The sequence below is a fragment of the Salvia hispanica genome, chromosome 3, assembly GCF_029641045.1.
Source record: "Salvia hispanica isolate PSC_SH4W2 chromosome 3, Shi_PSC_v1, whole genome shotgun sequence".
NCBI lineage: Eukaryota > Viridiplantae > Streptophyta > Magnoliopsida > Lamiales > Lamiaceae > Salvia > Salvia hispanica.
This window is the reverse complement of record NC_142694.1, coordinates 2,302,562-2,322,800: the sequence shown is the minus strand read 5'-3', so window position 1 is coordinate 2,322,800 and position 20,239 is coordinate 2,302,562. Positions and strand designations below refer to the sequence as shown.

Sequence of the window (20,239 nt, the reverse complement as noted above, 5' to 3'; positions counted from 1 at the left end):
GTGGGTCACATTTCCACTAACTTTTTTAATCCACTATTCTTTACATTTTTAAAACACATGCCCATAATAAGAGTGACTCCTATTGTGGGACGAAGAGACTAATTGATAGAAAGAAACAAGGAAAAAAAGTAGTTGAAATAATTTAATGAATGACGAGACCATAATAATAAAGTAAAATAAAATGAGAAAATGTTTCAACAAATGGATATAGACAAAAAAAGAAATTCGGCCAATTATTGTTACTAGAGAGAGAGAATATTATTTATCGCACTTATTTTTTTACTAACTATGATAATGAATTTTCACATTTGACTAACCCATTCCATTTTACATTTTCCCTCAATCCCATAAAAATAGAGAATTTGAGAATTGACACAAGTATTGTCAGTCAATCAGCCTTGGTAGGCCGACTACTTCACTTGACTTGTCTACAATTTATGTCAATCCAAGGAAAGGAACGTGTGGTTCATGTTGAAGATAGATAATGAGTCATATTAGGATGTTTCTTCTATTTTGAATGATATTAAAAACCCAACACCAGTAGGAGGGCCAAGTGAATATTGGAGTAAAAAATGAAATTAGAAATGAAGTAGTGTGTTCTAAGTTATGCAGGTTCCAAGAGCTGAGCAAGTGTTGGGGGTGAATAATAATACCATTGAATAGATATTACATGAACATTGAGAATAATTGACCTCTTTCCCCAATGAACAAGATAGGTACCAAAAATCAAATAAAACAAATACCATGCACCACCTAGAACTGGTAAGAAAATGAAGTAAAAAGAAATTAGAGCTATCTTAGTAAAAAAAAATGATTAGGGTATAGTATATGTCACCTATATAATCTTGAATAGTAAACGAACAATGATATAGAAGTAGCTGCAAGAAAACACAAACCCTAACTCCTCTTTCGCTTTCTCCAAACATACTTCTCGGAAAACTCTTACAACAAGTTTCGGTAACTTAACTGCAAATTGTTTGTTAAAACTCTTAAATCTTGTCCCACATTGACTTGGTGATGATTCAACTTCTCCACTATTTCTCGGCCGATGGGCTCAAGTTCTTCAGGACGTTGGGGCTGTGAGTGTTTGGTGTGGATGAATACCTTCTTCACGAACAATTCCCAGCTCTCAACGCAGTCTAAACCTTCATCTCGAGGGCATAGTCACCAGGATTATTTTGTTGGGCTAAAATTCAAGTTGAACATGTTTGAATAGGCCTTTTCAAAATTTATAGGCCCATTTTTATTGATAGTACAAAATATATCACAAAAGTGTTATCCTACATTAGTCCTAATTTGGTTCAATTAGTTATAGACCTTAGATGTAGTTTCATAAACCCCAATTATATACAACCAATCAAAAATTATCAACCATAAGAGACCCAATATTATAAAATCAAAACATATCACTACTAACAATTACTCTAGAATTCCACGTTCACAACCAATAATCGTATTTTTACATTTTGGATTGTTCAACGAACATTAGTCTGAAATTTTCTTTTAAATAAGAGTGAATCTCGCTATGCATTGTTAAAAAAAAAAAAGTTCCATCCAAAAATAAAAAGTTTTTCTCAAATTATTAACACTATTATATCCTTCTTTTCTCTTTCTCTCTCATGTTGTACGCAATTTTTTGTTAATACTGTGATGTCCATTCATATGACTAATTTTTATGGAGTAATAATACCAAATATGGATCGATGAATCTAAAAATGAAAGAATAAGATTTTCTTGTGAATGTCCCATATAGCACATAAAATGTTAACACAAGAATAAATGTGTAAAAGTTTACAATTTTGCGTATTTTAATATACAAACATTTATGATTATCAATATTGTCAAGGGAATGTATATCAATATCCAATATAGATTATTAGATAATAACATCAAACATCAATATATTCATCAACATACGTATTACTATAAGTCAACGAGTTTATTAAATTGTTCGTCTATATGAATTCGGCATAAATAGATTTGTAAAATCAATTAAGATGGTGAATATATTATGTTAGTGGATTTGTAGAATTTTCAATTTGGTGTTAAATATTAATAATTTAATGTAAATAGTAAATACCGATATGAGATCAATTAAGATAATTGAAATATCATGTATCGGAATAGCGAATTACGCAGCAATATAATTATTTGAGTTGATTTACTAACAATTTGATATGAAAATTAGGATAAGATAATGGATATATGATTTTGTACATACAAATCATCTACGCTAAGCTATTTCTTCTAGAATAGATTTATTTCACCATACGTGTTAAGCATACTACACGGAATCCACCTAAAAAAGAATTTTATGTCGTCACACAAATCCAAAATTTGTATTTTGATACTATACCAACTTTTTTCCCTTTCAACTTCCTTTCTTACAAAGCTAACCAAAAAATTAAATTTCACATACTCTAAAAAAAAATACGTACACTATACCGCCAAATACGCGTATCTATATTTACCCGTATTCCACGCCTACACCACGTGCCGAAATTCCTTCCCCGCGTCCACTTGGCGCGACGCCATTGGCCCCCCAAACGATCCCGACAAACTCCGTATCTCGACACCCGTCCAACCACCTCGCGCCACGTCACACCCTGTTCCTCCCTAGGTACGACTTTCCACGTGGCGCCTCCCCATTGGCCCCGTCGTCGCCTTCAAATTTTGTAAACGGTTGCTCCGCTCTGTTTTTTTTCTTCGTAAAATCCCCATTTCCTGAAATAAATAATCATTTCCGTTTCCTTCCTTTCCTTAAAAATTAAATCGGAGAGAATAAATCAATCAGAGAAATCGACAAATCATTCGATCAATTTGATTTCGCGATGGCGGTGAAGATGAGGAAGTGGTCGCCGTGGCCGCCGGCGAGGAAGTTCGCGGTGGCGATGCGGCTGATGAGGCTCGAGGTCATGGCGGAGGACGGCGGCGGCGACGACGAAGACGGCGCGGCGGCGCAGAAATTCGTGGCGATCAGAATCAAATGGAAGGGGGAGCCGAAGTTTCTGCCGCTGATGGCGCCGTTTCAGCCCCGGAAAAAGGTCGAGCGGTCGAGCAATCGGGGAATGAGGAAAGGCGGAGGGATCGTCGAATGGGACGAGGATCCGTGGTTCGAGAACACGTGCTGTTTCTCGATTGCCTCGGATAAGAAATTCGGGCCGTGGGAGGTCGCCTTTAGTGTTATTTGCGTAAGTTGTTTAATTAATTTTTTCGTGTGTGGTTTGCAGGCTATTGATTATAATATAAAAAAATGACGGTTTTAATTGGGACAGGGGGAGAAGGCCGATTCGAAGGCGAAAATGGCGGTGATCGGAGGAGTTTCGATTAACATAACCGAAATTGTTTCGAAAATGGAGAGTTCTTCGATTGAAGAGAAGCTTCATCTAAATTTGCAAATTGATGGAATTGCTAGAGAAGCTGCCCTCACGGTAAATATTGTTTAATAGTGAAATTTCGTGATTATTCTGGTGATTTGCCGTTTTTTATTGATCAGAGTTGTCTAAAAACTTGCGTATTAAGTAATGCTGCGACCACAAATTTTTATGTAATGATCAATTTTGTTGTCATTTAACTAACAATTTGGTGAAGAATTTAATGTAAATAGTGGAAATGAGCCAAACTTGTGTTGCATGTGAACATGGTGTACTACTAGATATAGAAATTTTGGTTTGATGGAATTGATTATAATGATTAATAGGAGTCATTTTATAAAATAATTGGTTGATTAGACCACTTGTTTTGAATGCTTAAGAAAATATTTTAAATTGGGTGGAGCAGTTAACTAGTCTTTGTTTTTGATTAAGTATGAACACTTTAGAAATATCCACCAATTTAGATTTTGTCACACGAGTACTAACGTCCTAGTTTGAAAAGGTGTGGAATTATTAAATGATTTGAGTTATTACCTACCTAGCTAGATGAGATTAGATATTTGACTAAAATTGTAATTACTATAATATTATCAATGTGTTAGATGGTGTTCAAATGTGTTGAAATCAGAGTATCCCATAATTCAGCGGCACCGAGCCGATCGAAATCCATCGATTCGAAATGTTCATCTGTTGATGAGATTAGAGACAAGTCAAGGAGGAGATCGTTGAGCCTAGAAGAGGCGTGTTTGGACGAGCCGGGTGTGCCGGAGTTGAGGACCTCGGAGCCCGACAAAAAAGACCGATGGTTTAGTTGGAAGAGCCGACGATTCAGTTTCAAACGAGCCAAGACTAAAGAGGAGACCAGGGTTCACTCAGCTAGCCTTTCTTCAACAAACTCATTGCAGGTTAAATATTTCTATACTTTCTTCTATGTTTTCCTTATTAAAAATGTTGTAGTTTGTTGACATTCAAATAGATTATATGTCTTAGTGTATTTGACTATATGACTTGGTAAAAATATCATATAGTTCTTGTCTGATCTTGTTTCACTTGATATTACATAATTTGTTTGATTAAATCCACTTTGTCTGATATTGACCTTTTCTATGTAAGAGTATTGACTTTTATGCAAATGGACTGTGTGTGGTCACAAAATACTACCAATAGTACTTTATCCATTGCTTTCATCTCAGTCAAAGCGACCATTTCTTGTTAACACACAATTTGATAAGGTGTTGTTTAGTGTGTTAAATGGACAGATAATAAAATGAAGAAAGTATATTTTTTTAGAAATATGTTATTTTTAGTGGGACTAGTTAGAATGAAATCTATAATTTTTTTGTTTGAATTTAAATTGCATCTATTTTCTTGCAGAAAGAAGATGGCAGTTCAGAAACAGCAGACACAGTTTGTGAATGGGAAGACAAGGAGTTGATGAGCAGAGATGGTCAAGCACAGCTCAAGGCTCCGTTTTTCTTCGCCTCGTTCGACCAACGGAGCAACAAGGCGGCCGGGGCGAGCGCCTGCACAGCCCTAGTGGCCGTGATATCCCACTGGCTCCACTCGAACCCGAACGCCATGCCAAGGCGATCGGAGCTGGATGACCTCATAATGCAGGGCTCGTCGGAGTGGCGGAAGCTGTGCGAGGACGCCGCCTACGTCAAGGACTTCCCGAACAAGCACTTCGACCTCGAGACCGTCCTCAGGGCCGACATCCGGCCCGTGTCCATCTCCCGCAACGAGTCGTTCGTCGGGTTCTTCGGGGCCGAGGCGTTCGACTCGCTGAAGGGGGCCATGTCGTTCGACGACTTATGGGACGAGATCCGCGGCGGCGGCGGCGGAGACACGGCGCCGAGGATCTACATCGTGAGCTGGAACGACCATTTCTTCGTGCTGAAAGTCGAGGCGGACGCGTATTACATCATCGACACGCTGGGGGAGCGGCTCTACGAGGGGTGCAACCAGGCATACATGATAAGGTTCGACGAAAAGGCCGTGATTCAGGTGCATAAGCCGGCGGCCGAAACAGCAGAGAGCGAGGTGATATGCAGTGGGAAAGAATGCTGCAGAGAGTTCATAAAGAGATTTCTCGCAGCCATACCGTTGAAGGAGCTCGAGGAGGAGGAGAAGAAGAGCACCGTCTCTTACTTCTGTCTCCATCAACGGCTGCAGATAGAGTTCAACTACAGCTGCTTGATCTCTCCGGCCTCATCCTCCTCGACGCCGTCTCCCCTGTCTTCCCTAACCACATCGACATCGTCTCCTTCCTCCGATTGACTGTAAATTCATGTTTACAATAAAACATACTCATGTAATACTCAATCAAGAAAGCAATAAAGGATTCATGTCTTAAAGTTTGAAGACGATTTGTTCAATCGAACATCGATAGAAGCCGGGCAGTCACTAGCAAAAAAGAAAGATGCTATGGACCTACAAACTCATAACCAGTGCTGCCAAAGCTATAGACAACGGGACACACTTTAAATGATGGCAAATACAGCCTTTTTTCTCTTGTGGAACTCGAAAAGGGTCGTTTTAGTCCCCCCGGGAACATCCAAAGAGCGATAGGGCCAAAGGATTACGACCTGTCGCTCTCTCGTTCCCAAGTAAAATGATAAACAAGAACAATGATTAGTAAATTTCGTCGACAGTAGACCCACAATGTATCCACTTCTATCAACATGATCCACACAAAATAACGAAAACATGATTTATAACCTAATAAAGCATAATTCAGAATATAAATGGAATGTCGATCAAACTCGGCTCTTAATGAAACGAATGGAATGTCATTAGCCTCTTCGTGTAGCCTGCTTATAAAAGATGTCCATTCCAGGCAGAGCAAAAAACTATTGTAGATAAGTTACAAATCGAGCTTTTTTGGCAAATCTACGAGCTAACAGAAACTAACGATCAATCTGAGTGAATCCTTCTAACTAGAAATCACTATGAACAAGCAATTCACATATTTGATGCACAAACTAACCAACCTAGAATGTACCTGATGAAGGCAGACTTTTAGTTACAAAAGCAACGGAGATAATCATCAACGAAAAGAGCTGATAATAACAAACCATTCCCCACTGTACAATGTCAGCATATTATTCACATCAAAACAAGCCTGCTTCACAGATCGTGGTTCAATCCTTGAGACGACGGCTCTTGGATTAGATCCGATCCACAGTGCTCCTATTGCCATATTGCACTCGTAGAGGACAACTGTTCTCAATACTAGCATGAGGAGCTACTAGAGAACCCAGCCGCAATGTTAAGTCGCAGCCGACCTGCTGCTCTATTTCTTCATGATTGGATGTACAATTAGCATCCCAAGTTAAGGCGGGGTAACTTCGTTGGGGACCAATTTTATCACTATCCACGAGTTGGGGATTGGGAAATGAAGCTTTCGAAGGCTCAAGACCATCACCATAGTGCAAAGGAAACACATGCCATAGGTTCGACGAGTTAGAAGCTTGGTCATTGTTGGGCAGCAAGACAGTTTTTTTGACATGACTGGGATTTCTTGATTGAAAACTACAACCGCGACCCTTGATGCACGAAGGTGAGGGATTCTTGGCATCGAGTGTTGAGTAGTGTGGGCAATGGAGGATGAGGGGGCTAATCTTAGCAAATTTCCTATAAATCTCAGAGCTCAAATTGGTGTGAGAAACAAAACCACCCTCTACATTATCCGGCCTTAGGTAGCATCTAGGCGAACCGCTACGTTGGCTTCTCGATGATCTCCTAGGAGTGCAACCCAAATGCAATGCAGCTAGTCATAACAGAGACAAACAAATACTATATGAGTACATTTTTAGCAAGATTTTCTTGAATACCCAAGTTAAAAACAACCTTGGCATACATAGAAAGAGAATGTTACTAGTTAGCACACACACCTTCAATACAAGAGTGCAAGAATTCCCCAGTTTCAGAGGTCTCATCTCTTCTGATTATGGTGTCAATGGCATCACTTACTCTTTCCCAAAGTGTATCAAGATCAGAATACTCAGCCTAACCCAATATCAAAAAATGAAGTGGGAGCATCATAAAAAAGAAATCTTGGATGAAATCAAAGGAGATTTTCAGCTAAGCCATAAATAAACCTACCTTAGAGTTTGCTTTAGAATACATGATTTCTTCAGCTTTCAAAACAACAATGGGGAGTTTCTCTTGCCACTCCCTATTCTTCTTAGTAGCTAAACAATGGACCTCATTCACAATCCTACATAAACACATCCCACTTCAAGAACACCTCCAAAACACACACACACACACACACACAGTGAAAGTACCTGAAAATTTCTTGAATGAGAGAGCCCCTGATGGGGTGGTGCCTATCACTGTGCCAAGCCCTTCTCACACACTCATAGGGTCTTGGCATTCTTCCTTCCAGGAATCAAGAGAGAGAAAGATGAGTGGTGGATGATGGTGGGGAGAAAACACCTACAAAAAAGAGGGCTTTCTTTTGCTGCATTTGGGGAAGAGAAAATGGATGTATGTGGGGAAAAAAGACCACAGGCCACAGGGTTCAAAGAGTGACCCCCCAAAAAATAGTAAACTTAAAAATTAAAAGTTGATGGAGAAATTCTGGCCCATTACCTCATGGGATTTCAATCAAGGACCCCTTTTTTAATCATTTTTTTGGCAACAAAATTGAATCTTTTTATCATGGGTTTTATTTAAAGTTTTAGATAATCATTAATTTGGAAGAAGTGAAGCAGTGGTGTGTGTCCCCCATAGCGCCAGATGCCAGCTTCCCAGTTTCAAAGATCTTCATATTTTGTCACTGTTGGTACCCCTGTCTCGCCCGAAACCCACGATCACGCTCTTGGGTTCGGGTTCGTTGGTGAAATTAGAACTCGTTAATATTATTAGTTGAGGGCATGATTCCATTATTGATCTTCTTTAAGAAAAAAACTTATGTCCCAACAAAATATTTATGACTCCTTCACTAATGTGTTCTGATTTTTTTCACGTGACTATCAATTTATGACTAACTAATGTCATTGTAGCAAGTTAAGGTGACATTTTGCTTTCAGCGCCGCAATAACAATTCTTACAACGCAGTTGTAATGACTTAAACATCTCTAACTTAACACTCTACGCCCACAAAGATAACGTAGTTCGTTCCATCCAGAGGATAAAGTTGCAAGAAAAATAGAAAAACAGCTTAAAAACTAAGTTTGTGATTCATCAATAAACTATCGGCCATACTTTTAAGTTGGATTCCAGTCAATGATAAGCAACTATTTACAATTGAAATACATCCACCGTCCCATATAATTTGAGACACTTTGATCCGCACGAGTTTTAATAAATGTAATGGAAAGTGAATTGAAAAAGTTGGTGGGATGTGGGTCTAGTTTTAAAGTATTAGTTTTATAATAAAATGTGAGTAGGAATGAGTTAGTGAAATATGAAGTTCACTACTCAAAAACAGTAAAAGTAACATAGGACAAATTATGTGGGATGATCCAAAATGAAATACTTTGTTAAATTATGTGGAACGGAGGGGGTAAGTGATAAAATTAGAAGGTAATTAATGCCTTAGGCGGAGATATATAATATAGGTATGTATGTTACCTCAATTAAATTGATATACTATTAGACTTGCCAATCTATAGAATAGTCAAATTTCACTGTCTTTAATTAAATCTATCAGTAGCTAGTGGAACAGTTGAGCATCAAGCAATAGTATTGAATATGTTTATATTTTATGAGTTGGTATTCTAATTTTATACTTACACTTTTGTATTTGGGAGGTGATCAATTGCTAACTATTCTCTCCGTTCGTCATTAAGAGTCTCATGTCATGGGCGGCACGAGTTTTAAGAAATGTTAAGAAAAGTGATGGAAAAAAATTAGTGGAATAGAGGTTCCACTTGTATATATTAGTTTTAAATGAAATGTGAGTGCAATGAGTTAGTGGAAGGTGAGACTCTATTACCATTTATGGTAAAAGTGAACCGGGACTCTTATTCGCAAACGGACTAAAATGGAAAAACGAGACTCTTATTCGCGGACGGATGGAGTAATTAGTAATCTAAAATTGAAACCAATTTTTAACCATAAGATTAGAAGATCTTGTGGTTGATATAATGCCAAGTGTAATATATTTTTAATTTAAATACTCCCTCCGTCCCATAAAAGTTGAGTCGTATTCCTTTTTAGTCCGTCCCAACAAAGTTGAGTCATTTCCTTTTTTAACTAAAGACAAAACATCTAATCACTCTTATTTTATTCCATCATTTACTTTACTCTCTCTTATCTTTCCTACTTTTTTTATCTCTCCTATTTATTTAATATAAATTCTTAATCTCCGTGCACAAAAGTTTTGTCTCAACTTTTATGGAACGGAGGGAGTAATTATTAATTAAATTAAAGGGTATTAATGTCAAATCCTATATGTAGTAATTATAATTAACTACTTTCTCTTTCTTCAAAATCATTTCAAATCTTTAAATTTACGTAACTTTCTCAATTTAAATTGTTTTTTAGCAAAAAATATATTAAATTAAAGATAATTTAATAAGGATTCCAACGAGATCTCAATTGCATATGTTCCGACGATGTTCGGGTGATGAAATTTGATAAATTATATTTCAATTTTCGTACATGTTGATAAGCAGCTTTTATCAACAAATGCAACAAAAATTCTCAATATATTGTAGGCAAAATCTCAATATTATGCATGTCCAATCTCAATGTAATATAATTAACTAATGTAATATTGTTGATATTCTAATGTAATATTGTTGATATTTGTAATACACAATGTTGATATAAAAAAATATCCACGAAAATTATCATATGATAACATAATGACGATATTACCCTTTTGTTGATATTTTGTTTATTATTTATTGAGATTTGTGAGCTTTTAATTTCATCCACTCATTTTAAAATCCAAGGGTGGAAATTTAGTTTGATTTTGGATTAAAGTACTAAAACCATGAGAATAGGACCCTATTAAAAGTACTCCGTACTAGTTATTTAATGATCGATTATTTTTCGAGCCCAATTAGTAACACAATATGGGGCATTCTTCGTTAAAATCATCATCAACAAATATACACAACATTTAACATTATTTTTATTTATATATCCCAATTAAATTCAATTTTCTGATAAAAAATACGGTGGAAGCGAATAAATCTTTATTTAAAAAATCACTACTACATACTGTACACAAAATAGCATGACACTTGATATGCTATAGACATGCTTTTCTCCACTTCATCACGATTTAAACTAATCCATATACAAAAAAGCGCACAAAAGAGAAACTATATCCATTTGCTCGTGACCCCACACAATTTAAATGTTTCACTATCATTATACACAACACAATTTCATGCATGTAAGCCATTTGTCTCTCCCCACCACAAAATGCTATACAACTTGAACCCTCATTTCTATTTAATATCTACATCATTATCCATCATATTACATCATTTTACTTTCCACACCAATAAAAGATCCATTTAATAGCAATCACCACACACTAAACACAAAATCCCAAAACCCAATCTACCCCCCCAAATTAAATCAATACTAGTCTATTTCCATTAATGCCTTTTTGTACACAAACTCATCTTGGCCGCTTGTAATTATTATCATTCATTTCTAGTTATTTAATTTAATTTAATTTAATTTTCCATCACATATAAAAAATAAAAACACCCCCACCCCCACACCCCTATAGTAGCAATGCTGCCCCCCACCCCCCTCTCCCTCCTCTGCGCCATCCTCCTCTGCCTCCCCCTCGCCGTCATCTTCACTTTCACCGCCCCCTCCGCCACCACCTCCGCCGCCGTTTCCGGCGGCGCCGCCACTTCCCCACTCCCCTTCACTATACCACCCCCCTTCACCAACCACACCACTAATACAAGCCAAGCAAGGAAAACACTTCCACACCCCAAAATCAAGAATCTCACCGCCGCCGCCGCCGCCACGGCGGCGGCGGCGGCGGCGGATGAAGCCGAAGATCAAATACTACTCAACCTCGCTTCCCGGGTCGACCCGAGCCCGAGACCCGTCAAGAAGCTCGCATTCATGTTCCTCGCCACCACCTCCCTACCCCACGCGCCGCTGTGGGAGCAATTCTTCTCACGCGCCGCCGCGGAGCGGTACAACATATACATCCACGCCGCCGCCGACTTCGCGGTCCCCTCCGGCGGCGCGTTCGCGAACAGGACCGTCCCGTCGAGGCCCACGCGCCGCAACACCCCGACGCTGATCGCCGCGGCGCGGAGGCTCCTCGCCCACGCGCTCCTCGACGACGGGGCGAACGCGGTGTTCGCCCTCCTCTCGCCTTCGTGTGTTCCCCTCCACTCCTTCGGCTACACGTATCGGGTACTCACGAAGTCGCGGCGGAGCTTCGTCGAAATTTTATCGAACGAGCCCGGCGCGTGGGAGAGATGGGCGGCGCGTGGGGAGCACGCGATGCTGCCGGAGGTGGGGTTCGGCGATTTCCGGATTGGGTCCCAGTTCTGGGCGGTGAAGAGGAAGCATGCGAGGGTGATTGTCCGTGACAAGAGGCTTTGGGCGAAGTTCCAGGTGGCGTGCCTGCGCGACGACACGTGTTACCCGGAGGAGCACTACTTCCCTACGCTGCTGAGCATGGTGGACCCGCGCGGGTGCACGCCCTGCACCCTCACGCACGTGGACTGGAGGGGGAGCAGAGGGGGGCATCCGCGGACCTACGTGGCGGATGAGGTGGGCCCCGAGCTGATCAGGGCCCTCCGCAGGAGCAGGCCCAGGTACGGTGACGAGGAGGTCAGATCGGACGGCTCTAATTCGTCTGTGACGGTTGTGGCGGGTGACAGGCGGAGGAGGCACGATCCGTTTCTGTTTGCGAGGAAGTTCTCGCCCGGTGCACTGCACCGGTTGCTGGAGATTGCGAATGATGTTATTTTTAAAGATTGATTTTTTTTTTTTTAAATAAAATTTTGTAATGATGATAGTGATGAAGTGTAGAATATAAAGTATAGTGTGAAATGAAATTAATAAAGCGAAAAGGCGGGAAAAACCCGTGCTTTTGTTTCCAACCGATCTTTCCCTTTCTATTCTCTCAAATTTTGCTAGATTGATTCTTTTTTGCCATTTAGTGGGATAGTTTTATGTTAAAGAAATTGTACTTTAGAAAAAGGGGTTAAAGTGTTTATGAATTTTGATTATAGAAGGATTGATACTACTACTTTAGAAAAGGGGGTTGAAGTCTTTGACTATATGTGGTTTGGTTCGAGATAAAAAGTTGGGTTTCATAGGTTTTGTTTGATTGGGCCAATTTAAAGTTATGGTAAGAATAATATCTCAATATAATGTCTAAAACCAAGATATGGGCCGTTGTTAAAGATGGTCCATGATTATGGGTACAACTTATTGTGACTCAAATCATGTGTCATGTGTGAGGTGGATAATGGCTTTTTTTTCTAATGTGTTAGAAACGCACGAGCTTAAGCGTTGATGAGGTGTGTAATAATACTTTATCCGTTCTACTATAAGAGTCACATTTTATTATTTTGGTTCATCCCGCAATAAAGTTATATTTCACTAGATTTCACATTTCACTAATTCAATTCACTCATATTTTATTATAAAATTAATATAAAAAAATTGATTCATATATCATTAACTTATTTTATTATAAAATTAATATAAAAAAATTGATTCATATATCATTAACTTTTTGTGCGGGTTAGTTGCGACCGAAATACAAATGGTAGTCAATTGATAGTAAGATATTTTTACCTAATTAATAACTCGAAAGTTTGAGTTATGAATGGACAATTATTTTTAATATTTTGATTGATTTATTTTATTTGATTACAATCACAGGTGTTTCAAGCTCGTCTTTAGTAAAATTAAATTAATCTTACGAGATTATCTTTGTTAAATTAATCTTATGAGATTACCCTTTAATATCAAGACAGAAAATCTTCTAAAGAATAATACTTCCTCTGTCCCATTAGAAATGAAACGTTTTCCTTTTTAGTTTGTCCCATTAAAAATGAAACCTTGCCTAAAATGGAAATATCTCTATCTCTACTTTTTTATCTTTCTTTCTTTTCTCTCTCTTCATTAACTTATGAAACAACACTACATAAAAATTCGTGCCGATTCTAAAATGTTGCATAGTTAATGAGACGAAGAGAGTATAATTTGAACCCAAGAAAATGAAAAACTCCACTTCCCATTATTGTATTTGTATGTAATATGTCCTAATGTAATATAGTATGACTATGAGATCGATACTTATCTGTTTTGCATCAGATTAAATAAAAATTAATGAATCACCCAGAAATGTCATATCGACGATGACTCTGACGTGACATATTATCCAAAATTTGTATGGTAAACATACCAACAATATCAATGACAATCATTTCCATATATACTACATCAAAATACAATTAAATATACGAATATCGTATTAGGAAGGTTAATTATACTACTAGTATAATCTTAAGAAAACAATAGATTACGTAAAATTTTCCATTTACTAATTCAACAAATCTTTCATTAAAATCTGTAGATCTACTTTACAAAATATTGACCTTTAGAAGGTAATTAAATTAAATTACATTAATTTACAAAGTTATTTTAAAAAAAAAATGTAACAACACATCAAGAATTAAGTGGTAGAGACAACCCAGCAGCAACTCACACCAACTGTGCCACCGCCTCCTTCAATATATTGTTTCCGATCAAAATCGACGGCCGTGATTCTCCCGGATCTAACCGCACCATTTCAATCCACCTTTCTATTCTCCTTTCCCTTTTCTTTTACCTATAATTTTTTTATTGTTTTTACCCTTCTTTCCATTTTTATACCTTTCTCTCTCCTCAAGTTCGCAGCAAATCTAGAGAGAGAATCGCCGCATCGTCCGCCAGAAACCCGCAATTTCACAAATCACACACTACTGCAGCTGCAGCGCCTCCAGTTCCTCGTTTTCTGGGAAGGTGAATGATTTGTTTGATTTTTGTTAATTAATCGCCGGATGTTTGTGTTTTCGTTGAAATGGAGCTGACTGTTAAGTTTTTTTATTTGTTTTGATTGAAATTGGTTGGTTAAGTTGCTGGAATTTTGTGATTCTTAGCTGAATTGAGTGTATCGAGGGATGTAGGGTATGATTTTGCGTTGAATTTGTGTTTATGGTGTTGTTAGCGTAGGGTATCGGCGAGATCGGGTAGAGCGATGGCGCCGAGCACGATACGGAAAGCGATCGGGGCGGTGAAGGATCAGACCAGCATCGGGATCGCTAAGGTCGCGAGCAACATGGCGCCGGAGCTGGAGGTCGCCATAGTCAAAGCCACCAGCCACGACGACGATCCGGCGTCGGAGAAGTATTTGAGGGAGATTCTCCAGTTGACCTCGTTTTCCCGAGGGTATGTTAGCGCCTGTGTGGTCGCTGTGTCTAGAAGGTTGGGGAAAACGCGTGATTGGATTGTGGCTCTCAAGTGTTTGATGCTTATTCATCGATTGCTCAATGAAGGAGATGCTGTCTTCCAGCAGGAAATCATGTATGCTACTAGAAGGGGGACTAGGTTGTTGAATATGTCTGATTTTCGCGATGAGGCGCACTCGAGTTCTTGGGATCACTCGGCTTTTGTGAGAACCTACGCGCTGTACTTGGATCAGAGGCTGGAGATGATGATTTATGAGCGGAAGCAGAGTGGGAATGGTGGTGAGATTGAGAGATCTGGGGCTAGAGATGATAGGTACAACTATAGATCACCACCGGGATCAAACAGGGGTAATGGATACGAGTATAGTCACGAGTATCGGGAGGAGCCCTATGGGATGCGCAGATCTAGGTCGTCTGGTGATGTGAGAGAGTCGACACAGGCGAAGAAAGATGCTACTCCTCTTAGGGATATGGCGCCCGAGAGGATCTTTGGGAAGATGAGTCATTTGCAGAGGCTGTTGGATCGGTTTTTGTCTTGCCGGCCTACGGGTTTGGCAAAGAATGAGAGGATGATTCTGGTTGCAATGTATGCTATTGTTAAGGAGAGCTTCAAGCTGTATGCTGATATCTGTGAGGTTTTGGCTGTGCTTCTTGACAAGTTCTTTGATATGGAGTATCAAGATTGTGTCAAGGCGTTTGATGCTTATGCTAGCTCAGCAAAGCAGATAGACGAATTGATCGGATTCTATAACTGGTGCAAGGACATTGGTGTGTCGAGGTCTTCTGAGTTTCCAGAAGTTCAGAAAATTACAGGCAAATTGTTGGAGACTTTGGAGGAATTTGTGAGGGACAGGGCTAAGGCGACAAAGAGCCCAGAGAGGAAGGTGGAGGCATTGCCGGCTCCTCCTGTGGAGGAAGAGCCGGTGCAAGAGATTAAGGCGCTGCCGCCTCCTGAGGACCCTACTCCCCCACCACAACCTGAGCCTGAGCCTCCTAAGCCCGCCATTCAAGGCGATCTGCTGGATCTAAGGGATGAGGGAGTGACTGCTGATGATCAAGGGAATAAGTTTGCTCTGGCACTGTTTGCTGGACCGGTGGCCAACAACGGGAATGGCTCGTGGGAAGCATTCCATTCGAATGGGGAATCAGAGGTGACCTCCGCCTGGCAAAATCCGGCTGCAGAGACGGGCAAGGCTGATTGGGAATTGGCTCTTGTCGAAACTGCTAGCCATTTGTCTCAGCAAAAGGCTTCAATGGGTGGTGGACTTGATCCGTTGCTGTTGAATGGCATGTATGACCAGGGAATGGTTAAGCAGCATGTGAGCACTTCTCACTTGAGTGGTGGCAGTGCCAGCAGCGTTGCGCTGCCAGGTCCTGGAGCGAGTAAAACTCCAGTCCTGGCACTCCCTGCGCCCGATGGAACAGTCCAGACCGTGGGACAGGATCCATTTGCTGCGTCTTTAAGCATTGCGCCTCCTTCATACGTGCAGATGGCCGACATGGAGAAGAAGCAGCAACTGCTGGTGCAGGAGCAGATGGTGTGGCAGCAGTATCACAGAGACGGGATGCAAGGCCAGACGAGCCTGGCCAAGATCGGTGCAGGCGGATATCATGCTCCCGGCGTACAGCCTCCAATGCCATATGGTATGCCACCAGTGAACGGAGTCGGAGTGCCACCTGCTGGTTACTACTATACACCCTACTGATTCTTGGTAAATTTTCCTATACGTTAGATTTTAAATCTTGTGATATTCAATGTATTTGATGTGATTTTGCTGGCATTTGTGCATTTCTGTTTTGTAATATTATTTCATTTGGGATTGCAGGTGCTTGTTCTAGAACTACTAATCCTATTCTTTTCTTTCTAATATGATAATTTTGTGTATGTAGATGTTGGATTAGGCTTATTTCTACTTGTAGGGATACCAATATTGTTTAGAACCATTTGGATCTGACATTACTTGCAAAATTGTCTGTCTTTGGTGGATTTTGGTTGTTTAGTAGGAGTAACTAAGTAAGTGTGCTAATACAGTGATAATCCAAATTTGGGTATGGAATATTAGTTTTTTCTAGATAAATTTTCATTCATGTAGATTCTGATTCTCTCATTTCTGGAAGCATCTAAAGAATCTAGCAAAGTTGAAGATTGATATGATCTTGTCATGTTTTCTTTTCTGGTTATCAGACTAAGCTTTATGCTTGTGACCATGTCTAGTCTTACTTACTCAATGGAGTTATTTTACTAGCTCCATCTCTAATCGCCTTCTATTTTTGATAAGTTTCTCTATTTATTGAGCAGTGTCTCATTTTCCACTAAAAATGCCACCATCACTTCTTCTCTCTATTTTTATCTCGTATTTTACCAATTTTGCATTAAACATGTGTCGTCAACTATCAAGATTACTGGTAGTAGACGGAGGTAGAGTGTGTTTTTTGTCGCGGTCTCGTTGGAAATTGAATTCTGCGTCAATGGAGTAGATTCAAAAAAGTTGGACTACCATATCTTGCCGTGAAAATTTGGAAATAGTGGAAATTGATTTGAGAAAAAGGTATCCAGGTTGAGTTGTAGAGTGCAACATCGTTGTCGTTGAATTGGTGAATTTAATTTAGGTGAGAGGCTTAGTCTGTTTTTGGTGGAATTGCTTTTGGTGTGTGGACGGTTTACTAGTCAACATTAGCTAGCTTATTTATGATTATTTTTTCCAAAAAAAGCTTAGTTATGATTATTGATCGGGTGGGAGGAATTGCCTTTCAATTTGGATTAATAAAAAAGTTGGATTAAAAAAATTGATTGCCCAATGGCTATGACAATCCAATGTCGTAAAGAAATTTTGCAGACTACCGTTATTACGAGTAAATGAGAAATTTCAACAAGGATGAGAACTTCACTCTTTACTAACAAATGTGGAGAATCAAAATGCAGAAGAAATTTATCAAAAAAGATGAAGAAACTGAAAGAGGAGCTCAAAAATGCGATCTACGGAGCTAGAAAAAACGCACAAATCACACAATATTGCGAGCTGAAATAATGGTGAAATTCTTGGCTTGCTATAAACTGAATATGAGAATATCTTGATTAATTTGTACCTTAAATTCCGATAGTTTCATTAGCATAAGCTGCCCGAACGTCTTTTCTAGCAGAATTTACATTGCGTTTTGTGTTATTTTTAAAGGAAAATCTTCGTCTGCCATTAGGAATTCCATTTGAGTTCGGTTTTCGACCTTTTTTTCTCAAACCAATCTTTTGCACTCATTTCTCTTTTTGTTCTGTCTTTAGGTTTAGCCACTTAAATCCCTCTAACCTCTGTCAATTTAGTAAGGGCTAAAATTGAGTATGGACTAATAAACTGATTCGATTCCTTCATTTTCTATGGACGTGACTTGTAATTACACACAATTCTTGAATACAATTTCTTTACACTTCCTTATACAATTGAATTCTTAAATACAAATTTTTCGATGAAATACTTCACAAATACAAGCAATACACATCGTATGGTATTAATTCTTAGACAACAATAATCGAAAGCCCATTTTGTTGTCATTCTTTAGTATCTCGACACGTCTGACAGATTCCACAAATTCCCTGCAATTAATATTAAAAAAGTTAAGTATGTTATTGTAAGAAAATTAATTATATAGGAGTATTAACTAGTACACTAATTATATACTTACTCCCAATCCAAATCTCCAACTAACATCCAATCTCCCTCTTTGTCCAAGTACAATAAAGTGTACTCTTCCCCACTCTCAATTTTACCATCTGCACATTTGTACATAAGAAAAATGTCAAATCGAACACATTGTTACCAACGAATAAAATTCCGCCGCAATCCCAAATTTGACATTTGGGTGACCAAAATTCGTAGCAATGTTAACATTGCCACGGATTTTGAGTGTAAAAGCGACGGTTAGGTAGAAAAGAAAAATTAGGGCATACATTTGGCAAACATATCCATCAATGTGTTTGTTAAATCATGATAGGAATCGAAATCCCTAAGATCGACTTTCCGCCCTATGGCAACGCCCTCCATCTTCACCTTCACGTGCATCGACTTTCTCTCAACTTGCTCTGTAGTTGTCATGTGTGACCGACGGTGATGGGATGACGAGTCCGTCGGTGGCCACCCCTCGAATCTTCGGTGGACACCGTCACTACTCATAGAAAGAAGAGAAAAAAGAGAATAAATAAAAAAATTGAAATATTAAAAGAAATGCATCACTTAGCTAGGTTACAAAATATTAGCCGCACGAGTTTCCTATATTTTGGAGGGCGGCCGACGCCGTCCTCCATCTCTGCAACGCCGCTCCATGAGAGCAACGATAAAGTCGTGCCCTCAACTCCGGTGGCGCTATGATCTTCGAGAAACACCCGTTTCTGTCTATATTCCTTGCGTTTTTCGATCTTGAATCCATTGTTATTCGCGTTGTGGTTGGGAAGAGCAAGCCCGAGTTCGAGTTCCATCAATGCCTTTCAATTGTACAACTAATCAAATGGAATGTACTAATATAGATCTAAGTTTCACAATTTCGATTTGGATGTTATGCTCTCTCTATATATAGGATACATGTCACGCATTAATTTTAATTTCTATGTAAACCCTAGATCGAAAAAGAGCTAAATGTGGTGGGGTTGGAAACATAAAAAAAATGATGGAGGGACATAACAATAAAGTTTTTGGTAGGCCAAAAGAGGGGTAGTGATTCGACAATTGAGAAATAATTATGTTCTAGTATTTAAGAACATGTTTGGCTTTTTTTCATATTTCCTATTCTAAATCTTATATCTTATGTTAAATAATTGGTAGTACTATATTTTATCACTGAATATCACTACTAATATTTTGTATAATATATAAAAATATTTAATTATATATGCTTTTAATGTTTTCTATAATCATACACGTACTCCATTGTTTAAATAAACTAGTAGTATTACTATTCCCTCCGTCCCATTGAAGATGACCCACTTTCTTTTTTAGTTTGTCTCAACTAAGATGACCTATTACTTAAAATGGAAACATCTTTATCTCTACTTTATTCCCTCTCTCTTACTTTACTCTCTCCTCTCAACACACAAAATAAATTTGCATAAAATCTTGTGCCGCCTAAGAAATGAGTCATCTTCCTTGGGACGGTGGGAGTATTATCTATATATATAGCTTAGCACTTCAACTCGAGATTTATTAAAGCATTCGCAATCATTAGAATAATTCAATTACAGTATAAAATTTCAAAATTAGCAATTAAAGTGATCACGTGGTGGCAGAACAACATAGTAGTCGCAATTGCCCAAAATTACATGCACATATACATACAAAACATATTGATCCCACATATTCTAGGTTTAGTCTAATCCATACTCTAATCAATATATTGCACGTACATAAGGGCCAACGTGTAAAAAAATTCTCAAAAAAAACCCTGGTTGAAAAAGTTGAATTTTCTAAATTGTAA

General features: G+C 38.9%; 4 protein-coding genes and 1 pseudogene across 9 annotated transcripts; 3 read left to right on the top strand and 2 right to left on the bottom strand.

Annotated features, from left to right (window-relative positions):
- Nucleotides 1-2,681: 2,681 nt before the first annotated feature.
- LOC125215941 (uncharacterized) lies at nt 2,682-5,735 on the top strand. The gene is made up of 4 exons (XM_048117527.2): nt 2,682-3,191; nt 3,276-3,431; nt 3,977-4,279; nt 4,749-5,735. Exons 1-4 carry the CDS (start codon nt 2,832-2,834, stop codon nt 5,649-5,651), a joined length of 1,722 nt encoding a protein of 573 aa, XP_047973484.1. The 5' UTR covers nt 2,682-2,831; the 3' UTR covers nt 5,652-5,735.
- On the bottom strand, nt 4,688-7,902 carry LOC125215942 (uncharacterized). Of its 2 annotated transcripts, XR_016137287.1 has the most exons (5): nt 7,664-7,902; nt 7,479-7,593; nt 7,268-7,382; nt 6,376-7,143; nt 4,688-5,651 (listed from the first exon to the last, which is right to left on the bottom strand). XR_016137287.1 is itself a non-coding variant. In XM_048117529.2 (4 exons), the coding sequence occupies exons 1-4, from the start codon at nt 7,750-7,752 to the stop codon at nt 6,542-6,544; spliced, it is 921 nt and encodes a 306-aa protein (XP_047973486.1). In that variant the 5' UTR covers nt 7,753-7,902; the 3' UTR covers nt 6,181-6,541. The 2 variants fall into 2 exon arrangements, 1 of the variants encoding a protein (XP_047973486.1); XM_048117529.2 differs by lacking the exon at nt 4,688-5,651 and having other exon boundaries at nt 6,181-7,143.
- A 3,164-nt stretch (nt 7,903-11,066) lies between these two features.
- On the top strand, nt 11,067-12,421 carry LOC125214714 (Core-2/I-branching beta-1,6-N-acetylglucosaminyltransferase family protein). Its single transcript, XM_048115844.2, has one exon. It carries the CDS (start codon nt 11,082-11,084, stop codon nt 12,297-12,299), a length of 1,218 nt encoding a protein of 405 aa, XP_047971801.2. The 5' UTR covers nt 11,067-11,081; the 3' UTR covers nt 12,300-12,421.
- Nucleotides 12,422-14,008: 1,587 nt separating this feature from the next.
- LOC125213429 (putative clathrin assembly protein At4g32285 pseudogene) lies at nt 14,009-17,722 on the top strand (annotated as a pseudogene). 4 transcript variants are annotated; one of them, XR_016137052.1, is made up of 3 exons: nt 14,009-14,336; nt 14,542-16,494; nt 17,706-17,722. The product of XR_016137052.1 is annotated as a putative clathrin assembly protein At4g32285 pseudogene, transcript variant X4 (transcript). The 4 variants fall into 4 exon arrangements; XR_016137051.1 differs by lacking the exon at nt 17,706-17,722 and adding an exon at nt 16,609-16,667; XR_016137050.1 differs by lacking the exon at nt 17,706-17,722 and having other exon boundaries at nt 14,547-16,667.
- Nucleotides 17,723-18,115: 393 nt separating this feature from the next.
- LOC125216974 (auxin-responsive protein IAA28-like) lies at nt 18,116-19,326 on the bottom strand. Its single transcript, XM_048118777.2, has 4 exons — nt 19,035-19,326; nt 18,723-18,937; nt 18,458-18,545; nt 18,116-18,368 (listed from the first exon to the last, which is right to left on the bottom strand). Exons 1-4 carry the CDS (start codon nt 19,196-19,198, stop codon nt 18,284-18,286), a joined length of 552 nt encoding a protein of 183 aa, XP_047974734.1. The 5' UTR covers nt 19,199-19,326; the 3' UTR covers nt 18,116-18,283.
- Nucleotides 19,327-20,239: the final 913 nt, after the last annotated feature.

Coding starts and splice junctions, on each gene's coding strand:
- LOC125216974 (XM_048118777.2), bottom strand. CDS start 19,198: ATGGATTCAAGATCGAAAAACGCAAGGAATATAGACAGAAACGGGTGT. Junction 18,546..18,722: donor GATGGATATGTTTGCCAAAT/GTATGCCCTAAT, acceptor ACAAATGTGCAG/ATGGTAAAATTGAGAGTGGG. Junction 18,369..18,457: donor GTTGGAGATTTGGATTGGGA/GTAAGTATATAA, acceptor TATTAATTGCAG/GGAATTTGTGGAATCTGTCA.
- LOC125215942 (XM_048117529.2), bottom strand. CDS start 7,752: ATGCCAAGACCCTATGAGTGTGTGAGAAGGGCTTGGCACAGTGATAGG. Junction 7,594..7,663: donor CTCATTCAAGAAATTTTCAG/GTACTTTCACTG, acceptor GTGTTTATGTAG/GATTGTGAATGAGGTCCATT. Junction 7,144..7,267: donor CTTGCACTCTTGTATTGAAG/GTGTGTGTGCTA, acceptor TGTTATGACTAG/CTGCATTGCATTTGGGTTGC.
- LOC125215941 (XM_048117527.2), top strand. CDS start 2,832: ATGGCGGTGAAGATGAGGAAGTGGTCGCCGTGGCCGCCGGCGAGGAAG. Junction 3,432..3,976: donor CTAGAGAAGCTGCCCTCACG/GTAAATATTGTT, acceptor TCAATGTGTTAG/ATGGTGTTCAAATGTGTTGA. Junction 4,280..4,748: donor CTTCAACAAACTCATTGCAG/GTTAAATATTTC, acceptor ATTTTCTTGCAG/AAAGAAGATGGCAGTTCAGA.
- LOC125214714 (XM_048115844.2), top strand. CDS start 11,082: ATGCTGCCCCCCACCCCCCTCTCCCTCCTCTGCGCCATCCTCCTCTGC.